General features: G+C 47.0%; 6 protein-coding genes across 6 annotated transcripts; 3 read left to right on the top strand and 3 right to left on the bottom strand.

The window, feature by feature from the left end:
- Positions 1-1,240: 1,240 nt before the first annotated feature.
- On the top strand, positions 1,241-5,358 carry SERLADRAFT_356138 (glycosyltransferase family 41 protein; the record flags this gene model as incomplete). The annotated part of the gene is made up of 14 exons (XM_007318506.1): positions 1,241-2,223; positions 2,274-2,352; positions 2,403-3,008; positions 3,057-3,226; positions 3,278-3,483; positions 3,701-3,866; positions 3,924-3,948; positions 4,005-4,159; positions 4,224-4,254; positions 4,307-4,315; positions 4,373-4,381; positions 4,434-4,652; positions 4,704-4,729; positions 4,794-5,358. The coding sequence occupies 14 exons, from the start codon at positions 1,535-1,537 to the stop codon at positions 5,221-5,223; spliced, it is 2,820 nt and encodes a 939-aa protein (XP_007318568.1).
- Positions 5,359-5,554: 196 nt separating this feature from the next.
- SERLADRAFT_468039 (uncharacterized protein) lies at positions 5,555-8,135 on the top strand (the record flags this gene model as incomplete). Its single annotated transcript, XM_007318505.1, has 12 exons — positions 5,555-5,876; positions 5,927-6,251; positions 6,312-6,460; positions 6,520-6,635; positions 6,688-6,796; positions 6,856-6,869; positions 6,920-7,109; positions 7,171-7,249; positions 7,305-7,430; positions 7,491-7,501; positions 7,560-7,689; positions 7,750-8,135. The coding sequence occupies 12 exons, from the start codon at positions 5,684-5,686 to the stop codon at positions 7,829-7,831; spliced, it is 1,524 nt and encodes a 507-aa protein (XP_007318567.1).
- Positions 8,136-8,179: 44 nt separating this feature from the next.
- On the bottom strand, positions 8,180-10,361 carry SERLADRAFT_468033 (uncharacterized protein; the record flags this gene model as incomplete). The annotated part of the gene is made up of 8 exons (XM_007318504.1): positions 8,180-8,482; positions 8,545-8,626; positions 8,689-8,842; positions 8,892-9,008; positions 9,069-9,680; positions 9,747-9,956; positions 10,006-10,034; positions 10,100-10,361. 8 exons carry the CDS (start codon positions 10,302-10,304, stop codon positions 8,395-8,397), a joined length of 1,497 nt encoding a protein of 498 aa, XP_007318566.1.
- Positions 10,362-11,243: 882 nt separating this feature from the next.
- SERLADRAFT_468032 (uncharacterized protein) lies at positions 11,244-12,739 on the bottom strand (the record flags this gene model as incomplete). The annotated part of the gene is made up of 3 exons (XM_007318503.1): positions 11,244-11,507; positions 11,567-12,599; positions 12,722-12,739. Coding segments are annotated over 2 exons (1,152 nt in total), but the record flags the coding sequence as incomplete, so codon positions are not given.
- Positions 12,740-13,561: 822 nt separating this feature from the next.
- On the bottom strand, positions 13,562-15,085 carry SERLADRAFT_361556 (uncharacterized protein; the record flags this gene model as incomplete). The annotated part of the gene is made up of 3 exons (XM_007318502.1): positions 13,562-14,474; positions 14,538-14,819; positions 14,879-15,085. 3 exons carry the CDS (start codon positions 14,987-14,989, stop codon positions 13,938-13,940), a joined length of 930 nt encoding a protein of 309 aa, XP_007318564.1.
- Positions 15,086-15,543: 458 nt separating this feature from the next.
- SERLADRAFT_438153 (uncharacterized protein) lies at positions 15,544-18,629 on the top strand (the record flags this gene model as incomplete). The annotated part of the gene is made up of 6 exons (XM_007318501.1): positions 15,544-15,868; positions 15,921-16,437; positions 16,489-18,032; positions 18,095-18,294; positions 18,349-18,477; positions 18,537-18,629. 6 exons carry the CDS (start codon positions 15,544-15,546, stop codon positions 18,627-18,629), a joined length of 2,808 nt encoding a protein of 935 aa, XP_007318563.1.
- Between the last annotated feature and the right edge of the window lie 92 nt (positions 18,630-18,721).

Genomic DNA, 18,721 nt, shown 5'->3' with positions numbered 1-18,721 from the left:
CTTGACCAGCGACCACCACCATTGGCACCTACCTTGACAATGGATTCTGGTCTTGCAGCTGTTTCATATATTATCTAGTATTAGTTCAATTTTTTTTTACTCAGGCATCGTTGATTTGCGAAGCTGTCGCTGGTCGTCGTCAACAAAGTATCAAAATATCACTTGCCCATTATGATTTTCTCATCTGACTGTAACTTCATTGTAACTTCACTGCTAGATGCACTGTTGGCATCTAGGTTCTACAGCATATAGACAGCATTTTCTCAGCAAAACGATTCAAACACGCCAGAGCCCGGCTGAGTTGGAAGGTTTCACTGATTTGCGTTGACCTCTATTCAGCATCATAGGGAACCATAGGTGTGTCATTTGTGGGTCAGCAACTTCTAAAAGTACGTCCAATTTATGTTCCATATGAAACTTCTACCTGTCCGTTTCTCCACAGCATCGCAAACACCACTCCTTCTATGACGCTAGGTGCTATCCGAGGCTTATACAGGTGTTGTCACTATCATCTCCGCCATTTAAATCAGTGTCTGTCGTACACCGTGTTGCGGGCCGCCGAAGTTCTGACCCCTATTGTAGTGCTATCCTATTCTCAGCTTGCAGGATGAGCAACAGACCAGTCATCCAGTATCTCAGGTTTTCTTCCCTTTTAAGATGGTATTGGAGTACCATTCCGCAAAATCTGTTTTTTCTGTCCAATGAATGTGTTTCATGTGGCCGATAAGACAGATATAGAACCTGCCTTATGTGACCGATACGATAGAAGCACGGAGCGTCTACAGGTGGAGCGACTCCAATGCTAAGAGCACCAAGGATACCTCATACACGATGCAGCCACACCGCGGGAGCGATGAAGCGAAGCCGAGCTGCCGGTGATCAACATAGGTTGTCTTGAACCGTGTTCAGTTCGTTATACAATAAAGGGTATGCGTACAATTTGTAAGGTAAGTGTTTCTCATGGATACAAATTTGATCGGCGACGGCTTTCGTAGTTTTGTGGACTCCCCCCTTTTCCGCAACCAAAGCTCTTCATGTTTTTGACTAGTGCCGAAAACCAGATTGCAAACGAACGGTGAAGTATGTTCCCAACAAAGTCCTTGCAGGGCAACCCAGTGTCTGCATTGTCTGCATCGCCTGATTTCGACAGTGTGGTGAGCTCTGTTACACTATTTTTAGACGGATTAGCCTGGAAGTTGAATATGTCATTCAGGATGCCATAGTCAATGGACTTTTGACCTCTTCGCCTCTGCCGCCACAATCTTCCGAGATTTGCCAGAGTCTTCTTTCAACGTTCGTACAATCTAATGGCCAACTCGTGAAACCGATTACTCTTCACCAATTGCACCGTCTTCTCAACCTTCTCTTGTGTACTGCAAACATCTCGCAACTTGTAAATGGAACCACCCCGGATACCATACACCAATATGTCCATGCGATAGAACTGGTCCTTCGACCCTTAGACTTCAGCCCTGATGAGAGGCATTTCACATTTCGAGATTTGATTTTGGCCGTCTCTGTTGCCGCCCTAGCCATGGCATCAACACGCGATTCGTGCCTACCACCTGAAATCACTCTCACATTCGATGAGGTTGGACAATCGAATATCCTATGTCGCCTAGGAGATCCTGGGTTTAACCTCCTGCAGATCGTTCATACCTCTGGAGATCGTCTGGCAAAAGCATTGATTGACAGTGGCACGTACAGCCTGCCAACTGTTGTCTTACTTCCCGACCAGATCTCTCTTCTTCCGACATTCATCTTCCCATTCTCATCAGGCTTTCTACCCGCCGTCTACTCTTTGATTCAGTCTGACCCATCCTCATTCTCATTCCACGCAACAGTTGCAGCTAGCCAACAACAAACGAATATCGTGACGTCAGCTCTTCTTCTCACGTTGGCTAGGCGCTTGCAGGAAGGAGCACCTGGATTAGATATACTACCTGGACTGGAAATCCCTGTCCGTGCCAGTACCTCGTTAATCCTGATGCTGTATTACCTGGCTCTAGCCCTGGATCCCTCACCATCCACATATAACGACGTTGGCGTGCTCGTGTCCAGTTTACCAGTTGTAAATGTTGGTGGTCATCAATCCGCCACTGGACACGATATTGCCAAATTGTATTACGAGAAAGGCTTGCAACTAGATCCCGCTCATCCCCATCTTTTATCCAACTTTGGCTCTCTCCTTAAAGATGCAGGCCATATAGCTCAAGCGATCCAGTAGGTCATCTAGTAGCACTACCCTATTGGTATTGATCAATCAAGTACAGAATTTACGATCGAGTCCTGCAGATCCAGCCTGACCTTGATGTGGCCCTCGTCAACATAGCGAATACCTTAAAAGACATGGTACGTTCTATATCTATGAGACCACTAGACGAGACTGATTATCATGACAGGGCCACCCTGCGGAGGCGATCCCGTATTATTATAGAGCTGTTATCACTAACCACTACTTGCCTGAAGCAATATGTGGGCTAGTCTATTCCATGAACGCGGTATGCGATTGGACTGGGAGAGGTGAACCGCAACGTCTTGCAAGCGTAGACTCTTCTCTCAAGCAGATATCTTATGATGCACCAGGCCAATGGATGTTGAAACTCATCCACATTTGTGATCAGCAGCTTTCGGCTCCATCTACTCGCAATTTCGGTCTTGTCCGAGCAAATAAAACACTGGATGATTGGGTCAACCTGGTCGAGCAAGCATGCGGGCGGAAGTTGGAGGCAGAAGAACGAAGAGAATGGATAGGTCGGCTTAGCCTATTCTATACTGACTATGACGACAGGAAGCCCACTTTTTTGAACGAAGGAGGATTCCTCATCAGGTTTTTAGAGTGGTGGCAGACAAGGATGCAACGATCGTGGTATATCAAAGCCTACGGCAATGTCATTCAATCTAATCATCTTCTTACGTCATCATCACACGAAACTTCGACTCCACCATCTTTGTTGCCATTTTCTGTTGAGCTACCGTCTCTTCCATCTGTTCTTCCATTCCATACGGTGAGCACACTTTGGGGATGTTTGCCAGTTTACTCAATCTATGCGCAGTTTACTTATCCGCTGACTCCTCGTGTAATTCGTCTAATAGCCCATAGAAATGCTCTCCGGATGTCACACATCGCACTGGCTAAATTGAAACCTTCAAGGGGTTTCCATCCTCCTCCCCATCCTCCGCTCAAAGGAAAAATAAATGTTGGCTATATGTCAAGTGATTTCAAGTATGTATTCTCGGCTCCTTCTATAGCTGAGCAACGCTAATTATACTCTAGTGATCACCCTTTGGCTCACCTCATGCAATCTGTATTTGGTCTCCACGATCTCAACGACTTCAACGTGTTCGTCTATGCATTGACTCCATCTGATGGATCAAGTTTTCGACATCAAATTGAGCATGACAGTCAACACTTTCTAGACGTGTCACAAATGTCTTGTGACGATGTAGTCGAGAGGATATTACGCGACCAAATTCACATTCGTATGTGCCAACTCTTTCTGTCGTTTACAGAGCAATGAATATTCATTTCCCATAGTCGTCAATCTGGGTGGGTATACCAAGGGAGCGAGAAATGACATTTTTGCTGCTCGTCCTAGTCCAATACAGATATCATTAATGGGGTTTGCAGGCACACTTTCTGCTGGTGATTATCATTCTGGGATTATATAATGTCCAGTGACTTACTGGTTGGCACTAGGCTGGTGCGACTATTTGGTCTGTGATCCACTGTCGTGCCCACCTGGTTCAAATATGAGATCACGAGTCCATGCTATGCGCAGTGACCGTGGTCACAAACCATACGACGTAGGAGTGCCAGTTGGCGATGATGCTGATCCGGAATCACCTTCTATGGACTGGGTATAGTGAGTTTTGTGTCTGACATCTTATTCTGTTTTCAATGCCTTGATGTCCATTCCAAGTACCGAAAATTTCATCTACATGCCGGTAAGCTACTTAGTGCATATAGCAAGGGCGATGATTCATCCGGCACTCTTTGACAGCATACCTATCTCGTCACCGATCACAGGCAATCTTGTCGGCAAGATGAGAACATATCTGAGCAAGATCGCCTTGTTGTTCCTGAGTCTAAACTGTGGCTTGACGAGGCTCATCGACGAGGAGAGCTGAGGCGGTCGCTATTTCCGGATTTACCTTTGTGAGTATATAGTTGCGCAGTGTTAAAATTCTCGTGCGTCAGGATCTTCACACACACTTAATAGGGACGTGGTTATTTTTGCCAACTTCAATCAGGTAAATGAATATCTATCTTCTTACTTGCAGCCTAAACTTACAAGATGTCCAGTTGTATAAGGTCACGAGTAAATAAGCATACGTACAAGCCATCACTGACAATTATGCTTGGAAACAGATTGATCCAGTACGTTATACCGGCCACTTCTGTGATTAGGGCGCTAAAAGGCATTGTGCAGGTGATCTTTGCGACCTGGCTGCGAATTCTCGCTCAAGTTCCCCGTAGCATTTTATGGTTACTGCGTTTTCCTGCAGCAGGAGAAGCGCATCTCTTGCGTACAGCTCAAATGTGGGCTGGCCAAGAGGTTGCATCTCGTATCCATTTTACAGACGTTGCCCGCAAAGAACAACATATCTATCGTTGTCGCGTTGTTGATCTCTTTCTTGACACTGTAGAGGTAAGTTTCCGATGTTCTTTGTACACAGCGCCTGACGCAGGCGTAATATAGTGCAGTGCACACACTGTAGCTGCTGAGTGGGTTTTCTTAAAACAGTCCTTTTTCTTCTTTTCGCTGACCCTGATGGAATCGATATAACAGTGTGTTGTGGTCCGGAACACCCATCATTGCCTGCGCCTGGTCTGAGCATCGCTATAAGATGTGTTCTCGAGTAGCAGCAAGTGTTGCAAATGCAACAGGATTTGGTCAGCACATGGTGGTGAGTAGCAGGGAGGAGTATGAAGAACGGGCCATTTCACTTGCAAAAAGCCTGTGCTACGAAGTACACCACGACTCTCGTGGAGATATGGAGCTGAAGACAGGTGGCGAATTGATTAACTTGCGGCGGAACTTGTTCCTGAACCGTGATGTTATGCCATTGTTCGATGCGAAGCGATGGACAAAAAATCTAGAAAAGAGCTATCGGGCTGCATGGAGACGATGGGTCGACGGGTCCATGTTTCGCTGCGTGGATGATGGAAACATCTGGGTGAAAGATGAAGATGAGATTTTGGTACGTTTCTATGAATAAACTGTTAATCAAGACTAGAGTGTCAAGCCGATGTTGGCGTGGTTAATTTGACATTAACGATGCCTTCTGGCTCGTATGATATTACTTGTCATGCGCAGAACTGGAGTTGTTAATATGACATTCACGATGATTTTTGGATTGGCTGTGCGATGCTTGTCGTGCAGAACTGCATATCAAACTGAGATGATCTGGATTGCAATTATGAGTATTCTCTGGGTTTAGGTTTCCTGATGAATAGGATGGACGCTTAGCCAGTGCACGCTTGCATTGATGCTTATCAGTGTTGCTGCCGTCATCATTCATGCTGTGCCTTGAATCAATTTCATTGACGCTGAGCGCTCAATGGCCTTAAAATAATGGAAGGGAGAACATTTGGCTGTTACAAATCTCCTAGACAGGACAAGATTCTCTTAAACTTTCACTTGGACGACCCTTCGTTTACTATATCGCATTTACAACAATGCCTTGTACTATGGGATACCTAGATATTGCTCTTGCAGCACTGGGTGTTTATCTGATCAAACGCCTTTTCCAAGCAAAGTCGCGTCTACCACTCCCACCAGGCCCCAAAGGAGTTCCAATACTGGGTAATATATTCGAGATGCCATCTGAGAAGGCCTGGCTTGCTTTTGAGAAGTTGAGCGAGAAACATGGTGAGTTTGTTTTCCCTGCATTCGAATTCTCGCACTAGATGTGCATATAGGGAACCTATCGTCGATGAATATTTTTGGTCATTGCCTGATTCTTGTGAACTCTGCGGCAATTGCGGAGGAACTGCTAGACAAAAGAAGCGTTTCGTACTCTGATAGGCCACCTATGGTCATGGCCGGTGAGCTCTCCGGTTGGAACAAGGCTCTACTCATGACAAAATATGGCGAACGGTTTCGTCAGATTCGTAAATATTTCCATCAGGCAATTGGAGCCAGAACTAGTATCCGCGCATTCGTACCTATCGTGGAACACGAAACTCTTCGTTTTGCACAAAAGGTTTTGTGCGATGATACTAGACTCGAGGCCCATGTCCGCAAGTACGTGTATATCGCGCTTTTTTGCAATCTCGATATAAATCATTTCCGTCTTCTTTTCAGAACTGCTGGGGCTATCATTCTTCGTATATCGCATGGATACGAGGTCCAGGATGGTATAGACCCCCTCGTAGAGTTAGCAGACAAAGCTCTCGAACAGCTATCTGAAACCGCCGCACCCGGTGCATATCTCGTTGATATAATTCCGATATGTACGTTTTCTGGCTTCCTCTTTATTTATTTTACTAAATACTGAGATTATCCATGGAAGTGAAATATATCCCAGAATGGTTTCCCGGTGCAGGCTTCCAGAAAACTGCAAAACGTTATGCAAAAACCCTGCAAGATGCGGCAGACCAAGCCCATAATTATGCCAAAACTCAAATCGTGAGTGCCATGACGTAGCATCAGCTCGTATTATTAACGACCTGTATTCCAGGCTTCTGGAATAGCACCAAACTCATTTACGTCTCGTCTGTTCGAAGGCTGTTCTTTGACTGAGACCGAGGAAGACAATGTCAAATGGGCAGCTGCATCCGTGTACCTAGGTACTGAACTCTAAACACCTACCTTTCAGGAGTTGCTAAAACTGATTTGCGTATATCAGGTGGTTCTGATACGGTAGATTCATTGTCTCGTTGGACGTAATGTCTTGCTTACTCCATCCCCAGACTGTTTCAGCAAATTATGCATTTTTTCTTGCCATGACTCTCTACCCTGACGTTCAAAAAAAGGCTCAAGCAGAGCTGGATGTGGTCATTGGTAAAGACAGATTGCCAACCTATGCTGATCGTGGGTCTCTACCGTATGTTGAAGCACTGTTTAAGGAGATTCTTCGATGGAATATAGTTGCACCGTTAAGTATGGTCGTTTGATGGTCTCACTATCTGCTACAAGTGCTAATAGTGGGTTTTCGGTACAGCTATTCGCCGAGCATCAAAGGATGACGTATGTGGAGGATACTTTATCCCAAAGGATGCACACGTTATCGTCAACATATGGTATACTGCATTGTCTCCTTTCGTGTTATCTGGGATTAATGCGCCCATGTTAAAGGCACATTCTCCATGATGAACGGACGTACGTTAATCCAATGGAATTCAACCCAGAACGATTTCTAGCCTCAGAAGGGAGAGAGCCTGAGACGGACCCAAGAAATACATGTTTTGGATATGGAAGGCGGTTCGTATCAATCGCATGATTGTTATCCCAAGAGCTAACTCACAGACTTACACCTGTCAGGATATGTCCAGGTGAGCATTTATGTCCATTTACATACTCCTCGTGTTTCTTACGTCTCCTTTGATGAAGGCCTTCATCTTGCAGAAGTTTCTGTGTTCATGACCTGTGCTCTGTCACTCGCAGTACTTGACGTTCGCAAAACTGTCGAAAATGGAGTGGAGATCACGCCTGAGATAGAATATTTGGGTGGTTCAATTTGGTACATGCCACCTTTCTGAACTTTCGTCTTTCTTCGCAAGCTAATGCGTTTGTTGGACAGTCATCCGGCACCTTTTAAATGCTCTATCAAAGCGCGCTCGATTCAAGCTGAAGCTCTTCTCTCTCAGTCCAACGACTCTTGAAAGCCTTGAACGGTCTGCTGTATATGCAAGCTCTGTCCACTCACCGTTACTCGTCCACCGGAAAGGCACCTAAAGTACCGTTACCTATATTGACAGCACATTTGTGTGCGTTTTATTTTGAGTTAAGGCATAGTCCTGCTTTTTCCAATGAAGAACAACGTTTCAGGATTAACCGGGAGAAGGAATGCTGAATATCCTGTAGGACTGGCCTATTACTGGCCTATTACTGGTGTAATTTATACTTCGACTGGTATATGTATCCATTTCTCTTGATTATGTCTTCTGTATTTTGTGAAATTCTACTGGCTTACCTTAAACGAAACGAATATCTACATGTCAAATGTTTGTCAAAAGCGTAAGTTATGTAGTGTTCACTTTTAGAGATGCGTCGTATTAGACGCGATCGATATCTGTACAAAAGGGCCAAAAAGCATAATTGACGTGAAGAAAAAATACACTTTAGTCAACAGAAATAGTAGTGGATAGCAAGGATGGTGATAAATATCCCCAAAATGTTATTACAACAAATCTCCCAACAAGGATAATATATCGTCCACATTGTCCTAGTCAGTGGTGTCCTTTACGACAACACGCAGTGGTTTACCAGGCCACATGAGTACGAAATGACTTCGTGGCTTCATGTCCTCGTCGCTAAACATAACAAGTAGCGATGAAAGATCAGAGGATGGCCCCAAGAAAACCAAGCAAAGTACCTTGTGTCGTATATCTCAAGAGTGGTCTTCCTGAACAAGTTAGCAAAGATAAGATATAGCTGACACCATGCAAGATTGACACCTGAAAGTCCCATATATCTATATAAGTACATGTCTTAACATGTCTTAACCTAACAGACTCACCGATACAACTACGAGGCCCGCGCGAAAACGACACCAAGCTGCTATCAAGCGCGTGCCCGTTTCCCTGCAGCCATCGCTCAGGCCTGAATTCGTGAGGGTTGTCGAATAAGTCGCCATTGAGATGCATGAAAGTGGCTCCCATCGAAACGCTTGTCTAGAGAAGCGTCAGCTTTGGTTAAAATAAACGATATGTTGGATATTACCCCTGCCGGCACACTCATACCCATGATGCTCGCTGTCGTTCCAGGAGGTCCCACAATCCTTGGCAAACCAACAGGTATGCCCATGGAAAGGCGGAGTGATTCTTTTATCACAGCCGTCTGCAATTCAAGCGTAAGCCTGTCTAACTTCAAAAGAAATTGTGATTGTAAGTGTCTCACAAGGTAAGGCAGCTTTTCAAGTGTTTCGTAGCCAACTTTTGAATCCTTTTCTGGCCATGCGTCTCTCAGCTCCTCCACCAACTTTGTGCGAATATCAACGTTCCTGAGGATCCAATAAGTTCCGACGACACAGGTATTAGACACAGTGTCAGTCCCTGCGAAAAGCAGGTTCCCGGCTTCTTCAAAAAGACCTTTGTCACTGACTGCTGGGCCCTTCTCCGGGTTCATCAGGAAATGATATATGGTCTCCTGATCGTCCACTTTCTCGAGCATATGCGGGTTAGTGAGGAGTTTGCTGATTTTTGCCTCCATGTCTCTGCGCATGTGAATGAATGCGGAAGACGATGGATTAAGCCTTAATGCAATCCAGTCAGGAATTTTGACGAGGTATGAAGAGATGTAGAAGTGCTTGAAGATGGAAAGGATAGGAGTCAATTCTTCCAGGCTAAGTACCAGGGGATGAGAAAAGTTTGGATATTGGAGTGGGCCGAAAGACTGGCCGAAACAGTAATCTGTGACGAGATCCATGGTCGTGGCGCGAAACGCAAACTTCATGTTTACAGGCTTTTCATGGTGCTCAGGAGCCAGTAATCGATCAACCAGCGTGTCTACCTAATGAAGAGGGAGTAAGTGGTAGTAAGTAACATACTGAGGAGATGAGATGGGGATTTCCCTTACCTTTTGCTGCATGAGTCCTTCCAACTTCAGAATTTGACGACGCGAGAAGGCGGGCCGAAGGGCCTCTCTCTGCGCCTTTGCTTGCTGAGGGTCAGTGATACCAAACGAAGCAAGCTTAACGTCGAACGCCCTGTAGAAGTGAGGATCCTTCGTGAACTTGGACCCGACGCTGTATATATCTTCATACGCCTTGGGATGGCAAAAGTGAAGCTTCGAAGACTGAGCCCATGATACAACAAGTGTAAAATACATCACATACCTCGTTAGGCCCGATCCTTACGACAGGACCTTGATGGGAAGTAGCAGAGCAACCTGTCAATCAAGTGATTCTAGGTGAAGCAGGCTCGCCTTACCGTATTTTCTGTGCAAGATCCACAGATGGTTAACCAGAGAGCCGTCCTTGACAATGTCATAATAAGCCTGATAAAGTCGCGTCAAAGCTGCAAGCTTTGGACCTGGAAAATTTGCTAGCGGGTGGAAATATAGCTTCCAAACGGCACCAATGACGAGATATGAAACAGTAGCTTGAACCACTACAGAAAGGCTCAGAAGGGTCATCTGAAAATCTGCGATGGAAACAAACGACGACGACCTGGGCTACAGTCAATAAGTACAGTATCAAACACAGGTACCAGTGCTTGAGCTGCCAAATCGTCAAATCCGACTCGGACTCAGAATACGGAATACATATGATTAAGGCGCTGTTTTGTTGATTCGGTCAGCGTCTCTACATAGTGATGGGGTTATGTTCTATGCGACGTCGCAGACTCGCCACCATCAAGATTTCAATATTAGATCTCGGTCTTCGTCCCGGCTGGCGTGTGAGAGATGACTAGAAAACAACTTGGAAGGGAGACTGAATATTGATATGATATCCGGAAGCCAGTAGCGTCTGGTCAGAGATCGGCGGTGGGGGCGACTTGAAAGTGCAGGAAAGTTAAATAAACATCGCGTCGTCAATTTTCATCAAGTCGGACAAGGCGTCAGATGCAAGTTATGGCATTATACATGTACTCCAATGTTCGGTATAGTAGCGTAGCTCATGCAAATAAAAATACACGAATGCACAACATGGTAGAAACATTATATATTATATCTTCAACGCCAGATTCTACGAGCAGACCTTCTCTCTTTCTTGACCGCACTATCCAAAACAGAATCAGGTGACTGTCCTGAATCGAACCTGATCAAAGAAGGAGGTGGCGGGACGTCGGAATGTGGGTTGGGGATATTGGTTTTTCTGATACTTAAAGGCGTAACAAAACTTGAAGAGCTCTTTTTGGCACGAATATGGTTCGCGTCTCTTTTGGTGAGCGAGAGGGTGCCGGTGGTGGTGGGAGAAGAGCATTTGATGGAATATATTGGAGACGTCGTCAACGATTGGACCACGAGAGCATGAGAGAACGCTGTTTCTGATGCTTCAGACCACCTGTTGTCCATGCCTTGAGCAACCAGAGCGACGTTGGCTGCTATATCCAGCGATGTAGTGCGTGAGGAAGAGTGTACTGTACGCGGAACCTCGTAGATCCCAACAGGCTTGGGGCTGTGACTTGTCTGACCGATCTCCAGCTGGAGATTATTCTCAGGGCGCCACTCGTTAATGAGACATTCAAAGAAATTGCTGCTGAATGAGGGTGATTCAAGCGAAACATCTTCTCCGTGATTTGAATTGGTTTGCTTTTCAACGACAGTGAGTTTAGCAGGGGTGACGTCTGCCGGAGTGGTAGATGATCCCTCATGATCCGATAGTGCATGCTCATCCTAAGAGTAACATATTCAGCATGAAGTCACACAAATTACTAATATGACAAGGAACAAACCTCGTCATTCCTTTCGACGGGTGGGACACACTGTTGCACGGAGCACTGAATCTGGACAGCTTTGACGTCCTCCATGGAATCCGTCACAGAAATCTTGGAGCCCTGGGTAAATGACTCGTAAGAGCTGAGTCCGACAGCATTCAGCTTGGACTTCCAAGAACCATAATCCTTCCGGTTGGAATGTATCATGCCAACGACCATGTTACCCAGTTCAGCATACAAGTCATCATGCGGATGAATGGAAGGCGGGAATTCTGGTGTAGTTCCTGGAGTGGATGGCTGTGGTGAATGGTCTCTCGTAGAATGAGAGCCAATGTCAGAATCTTGAAGGGATTGAAAGTCGTCGACGGAGACATATTGAGTGCGTTGCATTATTCTCGCTAGCTCGATGTCAAGCATCACCGAATTAAATTCACGTCGCTCGGCATCATGGCGCGCATTTCGCTCGGTCGTTCCACTCTTAAGCCTCTGGAACTCTGCTCTTGCGCCTTTCAGCTCTCGAGCCTGGTGATGGTTGATGGTCCTCTGTGCTTGAAGCTCACGTGAGGTGTACATGAGACGACCAACAAGTACTTCGAGTTGATCGGTAAGGTGCTGGTTGTTTTCTTGGAGTAGATAAACTTGTTCTTGTAGCGTGACATTATGAGCGTTCAATGTGACGAAGCCGGCAGTAATGGAGCTTCCAGAGAGCGGACGTGTGTTCTGCGTAGGGGAGGGACTGGAATCTAGGGCTCCGGAGACAAAGCGAGATATGATTCTGGATGTAGATGCAGCAGTCGGTTTCGAATATCGTTTATGCGTAACAAAGAACTGGTTGCCTTGCGAGGACGTGGTATCATCGTCATGTGGTTTCTTGAGAAGTGAAAAACGAGGCTTGTAGAACACCATATCTACTGAACTGTGGATGAGACTTTGAAGGCAAGTATTCGCAAGTATTCGCAGATCATCGAGATGATGATACGAAGGAAAGGTACGAATGGTCAATCGATGACTCAGGCTGAAGATACGTAGCTGACAACTTGAAAAACCGAATCTGGGACAGCGCGGTCAGCGATCACCAGAGCGAGCGGTTGAGACCAAAATGTAGCGTGCAGGTCTAGTAGTAGAGCAAGCCAACCACGGACAGTCCCCCACCCTAAGCCAAGATTCTCCTACCCTCGCAAGTTTGACAGTACTGTTTGTGTTCGTCTCCAATGGTACGTAACGATATCTCCTACGTCTTTTATCCACCGCAAAAATATTCATACCCAGCTGAAACTGCATTGTCACGGACACAGAGCACCTCGAAACGATGCAGGAAAGCAGGATGTTTGGTTTAATGAGCTATCCATTGCAGGATGGAATATGGAAGGCGTGTTGCAGACCTAATAGTCTGCATATGGAGGACTCGATACAAGGCCGCTGCCAGTGACTCGGACAAGCCCGAATATAACCACCCCACTCTTGAGCAGAAACCAACCGTAACCTCTTGTTGTGCAAATCAATGGCTGAACCTCCCCAAACGGACGTTTCTCGCCCTTCTGCGCTACCAACAGCCCATCTGCTTCAGCGCAACACAGCGACACAATCCCTTGTTGACCAAAACTCGGACCAATACTTAGATGCAGTGGAAGAAGAATGGAACAAAAAGGTCGATATGGAAGTCGAAACTCTCGTCGATGGCATGGTGGATATCGTGAGCTTGGCCTCAGTAGGTTTTCGCTGTATGATTGGCCATGCAATCCAAGCTTAAACGTCTGCTTCGAGATCGGCGACAAGGATAAATTTCGAATATCGCAGGAAGCTTTTCAGATCCACTCTCGAGCCGAGTCCATGGTGAGCACCTACCTTTACTCATCGTGATCGTGACATTATTGACCGTATTTCTGTGTGGCAGATTCGGGCTGCAAATTCATTGCTCTCCATCACACATTCTTTGAAGCTACTTCTTCTATTGTCCGACGAAGCCCAAATCGCGCATCGCCGTGATGTAGAGCTGAGGCATGTGCAGAAAGAAAGAGAGGATGCTCGACAAAAAGTTGCCTCTCTTCTTGATAACTTGCTCAGGCGCTCTGATGGCAACACTCAATCAAGCTCATGAAACCCTGAGTATGGAGCATTCGCAAAACAACCACGAGCCCCGTAGTGTATGGCACGGTTGTTATATATCTCGACGGTACGCGCGTCACCTTCCTCACCAGCGCCATGTCAGGGTGATGTAGATTCAGCCACCACCGAAGCCTGCTGATCGTTGGCATTACCGACACGCACCCCATTGCCAGCGCCTTTTATAAATTTGCTATGGATAATGGCAGTCACGACTCTGTAGTCATTTGATTACTCAAAACCTTTCCACAGGATCGGACTTGTTAAACACGTATATAATTACAGTTTACAATGCCTTCTCCAATGCTATCAGCTCTTTCAATTTCTCATAATAAGGTCCACTCAGCTGCTCAACACTCGCGGGCTTCAATGGGCTTCTCACAACCGTACCTCCGTACCCAAAGTGCTTTGACACGAGAGCTTTGATACCACCAATTCCTCCTACTCTCCCTGTAGCCCAGTCGCCTTGACCTAATAATGCTTGAATCTTCATCGCTTCGTCGATCTTCCCGGCCTGGAACAGGGAATACATCTTCATGTGTAGTTTGGGCAAGATATTGGGTAGAGCTGCGATGGCTCCTGAGCTACCTGACAAAAGGCCTTGAAGAAGCACCTCCGATACACCAGCGAGGACTGCGAACTCAGAGGACGGTATTGTGGACGTGAGACGGTGGAGCTTTCCGATGTTACCACACGAAAGCTTGGTCCCCACAATATTCGGGTGCTGTGACAGTGTAGCAATCGTGTCTGAATCCAAGTCGATACCTGCAGTGACTGTTGGGAAGTTGTACACCATGTAAGGAAGTGGGCAAGCGTCCGCAACCTTGCAAAATGATTGGTTGATTAGTTGGAGATTCTGTGCAAGGTATGTAATCGACTATCTCACCTCTCGGTGGAAACGAAGGATGTTCTCCTTCGTCATTTGCGGGGGCCATACCGACGGTGTTAGCACGAGGACGAAACCAGCGCCGGCTTCCTTTGCATCTACACACAGCCTCTTTGTCTCCCTCGCAGACTGAGCCCCACAGCCAGCAATGATAGCGACGTTTTGGAACCCGTTCTCATCCAATGTTTGGCGTGTGAGCCTGATTGCCTCTTTGCGCTCGTCATGAGAAAGATGCTGCGCCTCTCCATTGCTGCCTTGCACAACGATACCAGTGATGCCACCCTTAAAGGAGGGGTATGAGAAACCATAACTGAGTCGGATAAGAGAAATGGCAAATCTACCTTTGCGAGCCGCAAGATATGGGACTTGATAGCTGGTACATCGAATTCTTCGTTATCTTTGAAGAACAAGACGGCAGGAACGTATATCCCAGATGGAGGTGGGTGGGACATGTTGTTCAACTAGTGTAGTTCGCTGTGCTTGCAGTTGCAATATCGCAAGATACGAGCTTGAAACTGCTGGGACGATAAGAACATACGATAGCTGCCTTTGCTTGCATTTTAAGAGTAATATCCTGGGAGATCCACATCCTGTGAAGCCAAGTTTATCATCAGCTATCAATACGGAGCTCCGGACATGTACATACCTTTGTAGACAAGAGCGAGGTCACCAGGCGCAATCTTTCGTTCTTTCTTCCCTCCGCCACAATCCAAAAAAGGCAGGTGGTCCATGGGTCCTGCGGGTCCTCCCGGTCTTTGGTGGACCACCTGTAAGCGGCACTGACGATTCGGTTCGGCGTGAGCCTGAGGCATTTCAAGCTTTCTAGCCACTCATCCGCATCATTGTCCAGGATTTCTGCATAGTCACCTTTTCCTGGGTTCACTGGAGGTATTGGACCTTGGCTCTGGTTCACACAGCAAGCAAACAGGCTAGGTAAATATCTTTCCCTTGGATAGTACTTCGGTGTCTTGTGTGTGAGCTTTGAGTTGCCATACATCGACACACGATGTACTCTTCTTTCCGCCGTCCCATATCGTCCGTCGTATCCTCCAGAAAAGCCGTTACATATGGCTTGAACGCATCCCGCAATGTCACAGGAACGACAAGGCCCGTTCGTCGCCAGTTTGGCACGTTCTTCACATCTTCTAATGGCGCTGTTCGTCTCCGGCAACGATACGCATCGCCTTCTCCTGCTGCTTTACGCCATCTCCATGTTCGTGCCATCTCGTACTCGTCTATCCCGCGCTTCGTGGCTCGAGCTTTTCGTGTCCCCATTGCTGGCGCAACTATAGGTGCAGGTGGTCTTGGTTATGCAAACTACAAGTTTGAAGGTATCGTGCCATCCGCTCACTCAAATAGCAGCAGCAGCTGATCGAACTTTAGAACTACGTAACAAATCAACGGCATGGATATCCTCTGCTCAGGACGTAGCTACAGATTTTTTAGACACAGCCTCCGACGGCTTCAAAACAGTCACCGCCCGGGTTTCTGAAGTCAAACTTCCAAACGTCGAGACACCTCAGTTCCTCAAGGATCTCTTGGCTTCTCTTGAAGGAAACCGCAAAGGCAACCAAGAGAGCGGCTCGTCGGAGGATGAGCCTGGCAATTCGCGGAATCGATCTCCAGGCGAGGAAAATGCAGCCATAGCAGCACTGCTTGCTGCTACGATGTCATCGCCGTCAGACTCGAAGGCTTCTGAAGATTCTGATAACTCGAGTCTTGACCCAAGGCAGAATGGGCTAATGCACCTGACTCGAAAATTGATCGAAATCAGGAGTATGTTACTGAGTATCGACCAGAGTGACTCACTCAAACTTCCAAGCATCGTCGTTATTGGCAGCCAAAGTTCTGGGAAAAGTTCTGTCCTCGAAGCTATTGTCGGGCATGAGTTCCTTCCAAAGTCAGTGGTTGTCATATACTAAAAGTCACAAATATTGACCCTTCCATCCAGAGGTAACAATATGGTGACTAGAAGGCCCATTGAGCTCACTCTAGTCCACACCCCTGCCAAAAATGATGGCAAAACGCCTGACGAATATGGGGAGTTCCCAGCGCTTGGACTTGGAAAGATCACCAACTTTTCAAACATCCAACAGACACTCACCGACCTTAATCTTGCCGTCCCACCTACGGAAGCCGTTTCAAACGATCCCATTGATCTCAGAATCTATAGTCCCAACGTCCCAGATCTAACCCTCATCGATTTGCCCGGATACGTGCAAATATCTTCCCTGGACCAACCCGAAACGTTGAAAGAGAAAATCGCTGGACTGTGCGATAGGTACATTCGCGAGCCCAACATCATTCTCGCCGTCTGTGCCGCAGACGTCGATTTGGCCAATTCACCTGCATTGCGAGCGAGCCGCAAAGTGGATCCATTAGGTCTTCGCACTATCGGTGTCATCACCAAAATGGATCTGGTTCCACCAGAACAGGGTGCCGGTATTCTCGCTGGAAATCGGTACCCCCTGCATTTGGGTTACGTAGGTGTGGTGGCAAAGTCCTCAGGGAAGAAAGCCAGAAATGAATCAACTGGTGCCGTCGCACGGCGCAGTGAGAACGACTACTTTGGTGCGCACAGGGAACAGTTTGGTGGCACATCTTCTCTGATGGTAGGAACCGACACGCTGCGTCGCCGACTGATGGAAGTGTTGGAATCATCCATGGCGTCATCGCTCCATGGGATCACCAATGCAGTTCAACTCGAGCTGGAAGAGGCAACGTATCAGTTCAAAGTGCAATACAATGATCGGCGTGTCACCGCCGAGTCCTACGTTGCAGAAGCTGTTGATACATTAAAGGCGCGGTTCAAGGACTTCACGGTCCAGTTCCGCAAGCCGCAGGTTCGTGCCAAGCTCAAGGCGATGCTGGATGACAAAGTGATGGATGTCCTCGAGCAACTTTACTGGCTGGATAAACGTGCCCCTGAACTGGGCACGCTAGCGGCGGACCCGAAGTTAAAGCCCGAGGAAGTTGAGCCGTATTGGAGGCACAAACTCGAAGCCGCGTCGTCTCTGCTCACCAAGTCTGGCGTGGGACGCGACTCGACGTTGCTCGTGGCAGACGGCTTACGGGCACTCATCGACTCTATCGCAGCGGGAGAGCCGTTTACATTCCACCCACGCGCGGCGGAACGGCTCATACAATTTTCCCACATGATACTGCGCGATAGGATCGGTGTGACGTCTGACCAGGTAGAGAATTGCATCAAGCCTTTCAAGTATGAGGTTGATGTGGATGAACGGGAGTGGGAAATTGGGAGAGGACGCGCGGTTGAGCTGTTTGAAAATGAGATGGCGATGTGCGAGGGTAAACTGAGGGATATACGGAAGAAAGTGGGTGGTAGCCGGAGGCTGAGTGGCCTGATGGGGTATGTCAAGGATCTAGAGGATAAAGCGAGAGAAAAGAAGAACAAACGTCTGGCAGGTGGAGAGGAAGACCAAATTGAGGAAGACCCAGAGTCATACCGGTATCCTCCAGCACAAATACTTGACGGTAATGAGAATGCCGTTTTCTCATTCTCACTGTACTTAGCTGACTACTTTTACAACTCGCAGCTCGTCATGCGATGTTGTACAGCGACAGGCTCTCCATACTCAAGCTACGCCTCGCTGCGTTGAAGTCTAAACGATGCCGTGCTGGGCCAGAGAGCGACGTGTTGTGCCCTGAGGCCTTCCTCAATGTTGTGGCAGATAAACTGGCATACACTTCAGCCATGTTTATAAATATAGAGTTATTGGATCATTTCTTCTACCAGGTGTGTTAAACTTTTGTTTGCATCACGAACTTCTATTGATTGAGTTTACCCTAGTTCCCTCGAGAGATAGATTCTCGATTGTTGTATGATTTAGATCGCAGTGAGATCATTGAATTTGCCAGGGAAAACCCCGTGATCAAGAAGCACCTGGACCTTCAGGAAAGGAAGGACAAGTTGGAAGAGGTAAGCTCTGTGCTTTTGGTGTTTCCTTCCACTGAACTGAACTTTAATTGCGGCCGTAGGTAATGAAGCAGCTCAACAGCCTTTCGACCCTAAGGGCCGATTCACAACCTTCTCCACGTCGACAACGCGGTCTGTTTGGTGGTATGTTTTAATGTATATACAGTAGAATTCTATCGGTTATGAGAGACAACATTCATGTATAATGAGCTCCAATTAATCATCACACTCCATTCATATGTTGCGG

This window comes from Serpula lacrymans (genome assembly GCF_000218685.1).
Source record: "Serpula lacrymans var. lacrymans S7.9 unplaced genomic scaffold SERLAscaffold_7, whole genome shotgun sequence".
In the NCBI taxonomy this organism is placed as follows: domain Eukaryota; kingdom Fungi; phylum Basidiomycota; class Agaricomycetes; order Boletales; family Serpulaceae; genus Serpula; species Serpula lacrymans.
The sequence above is the reverse complement of the archived record's forward strand: the minus strand, read 5'-3'. Positions and strand labels throughout refer to the sequence as shown.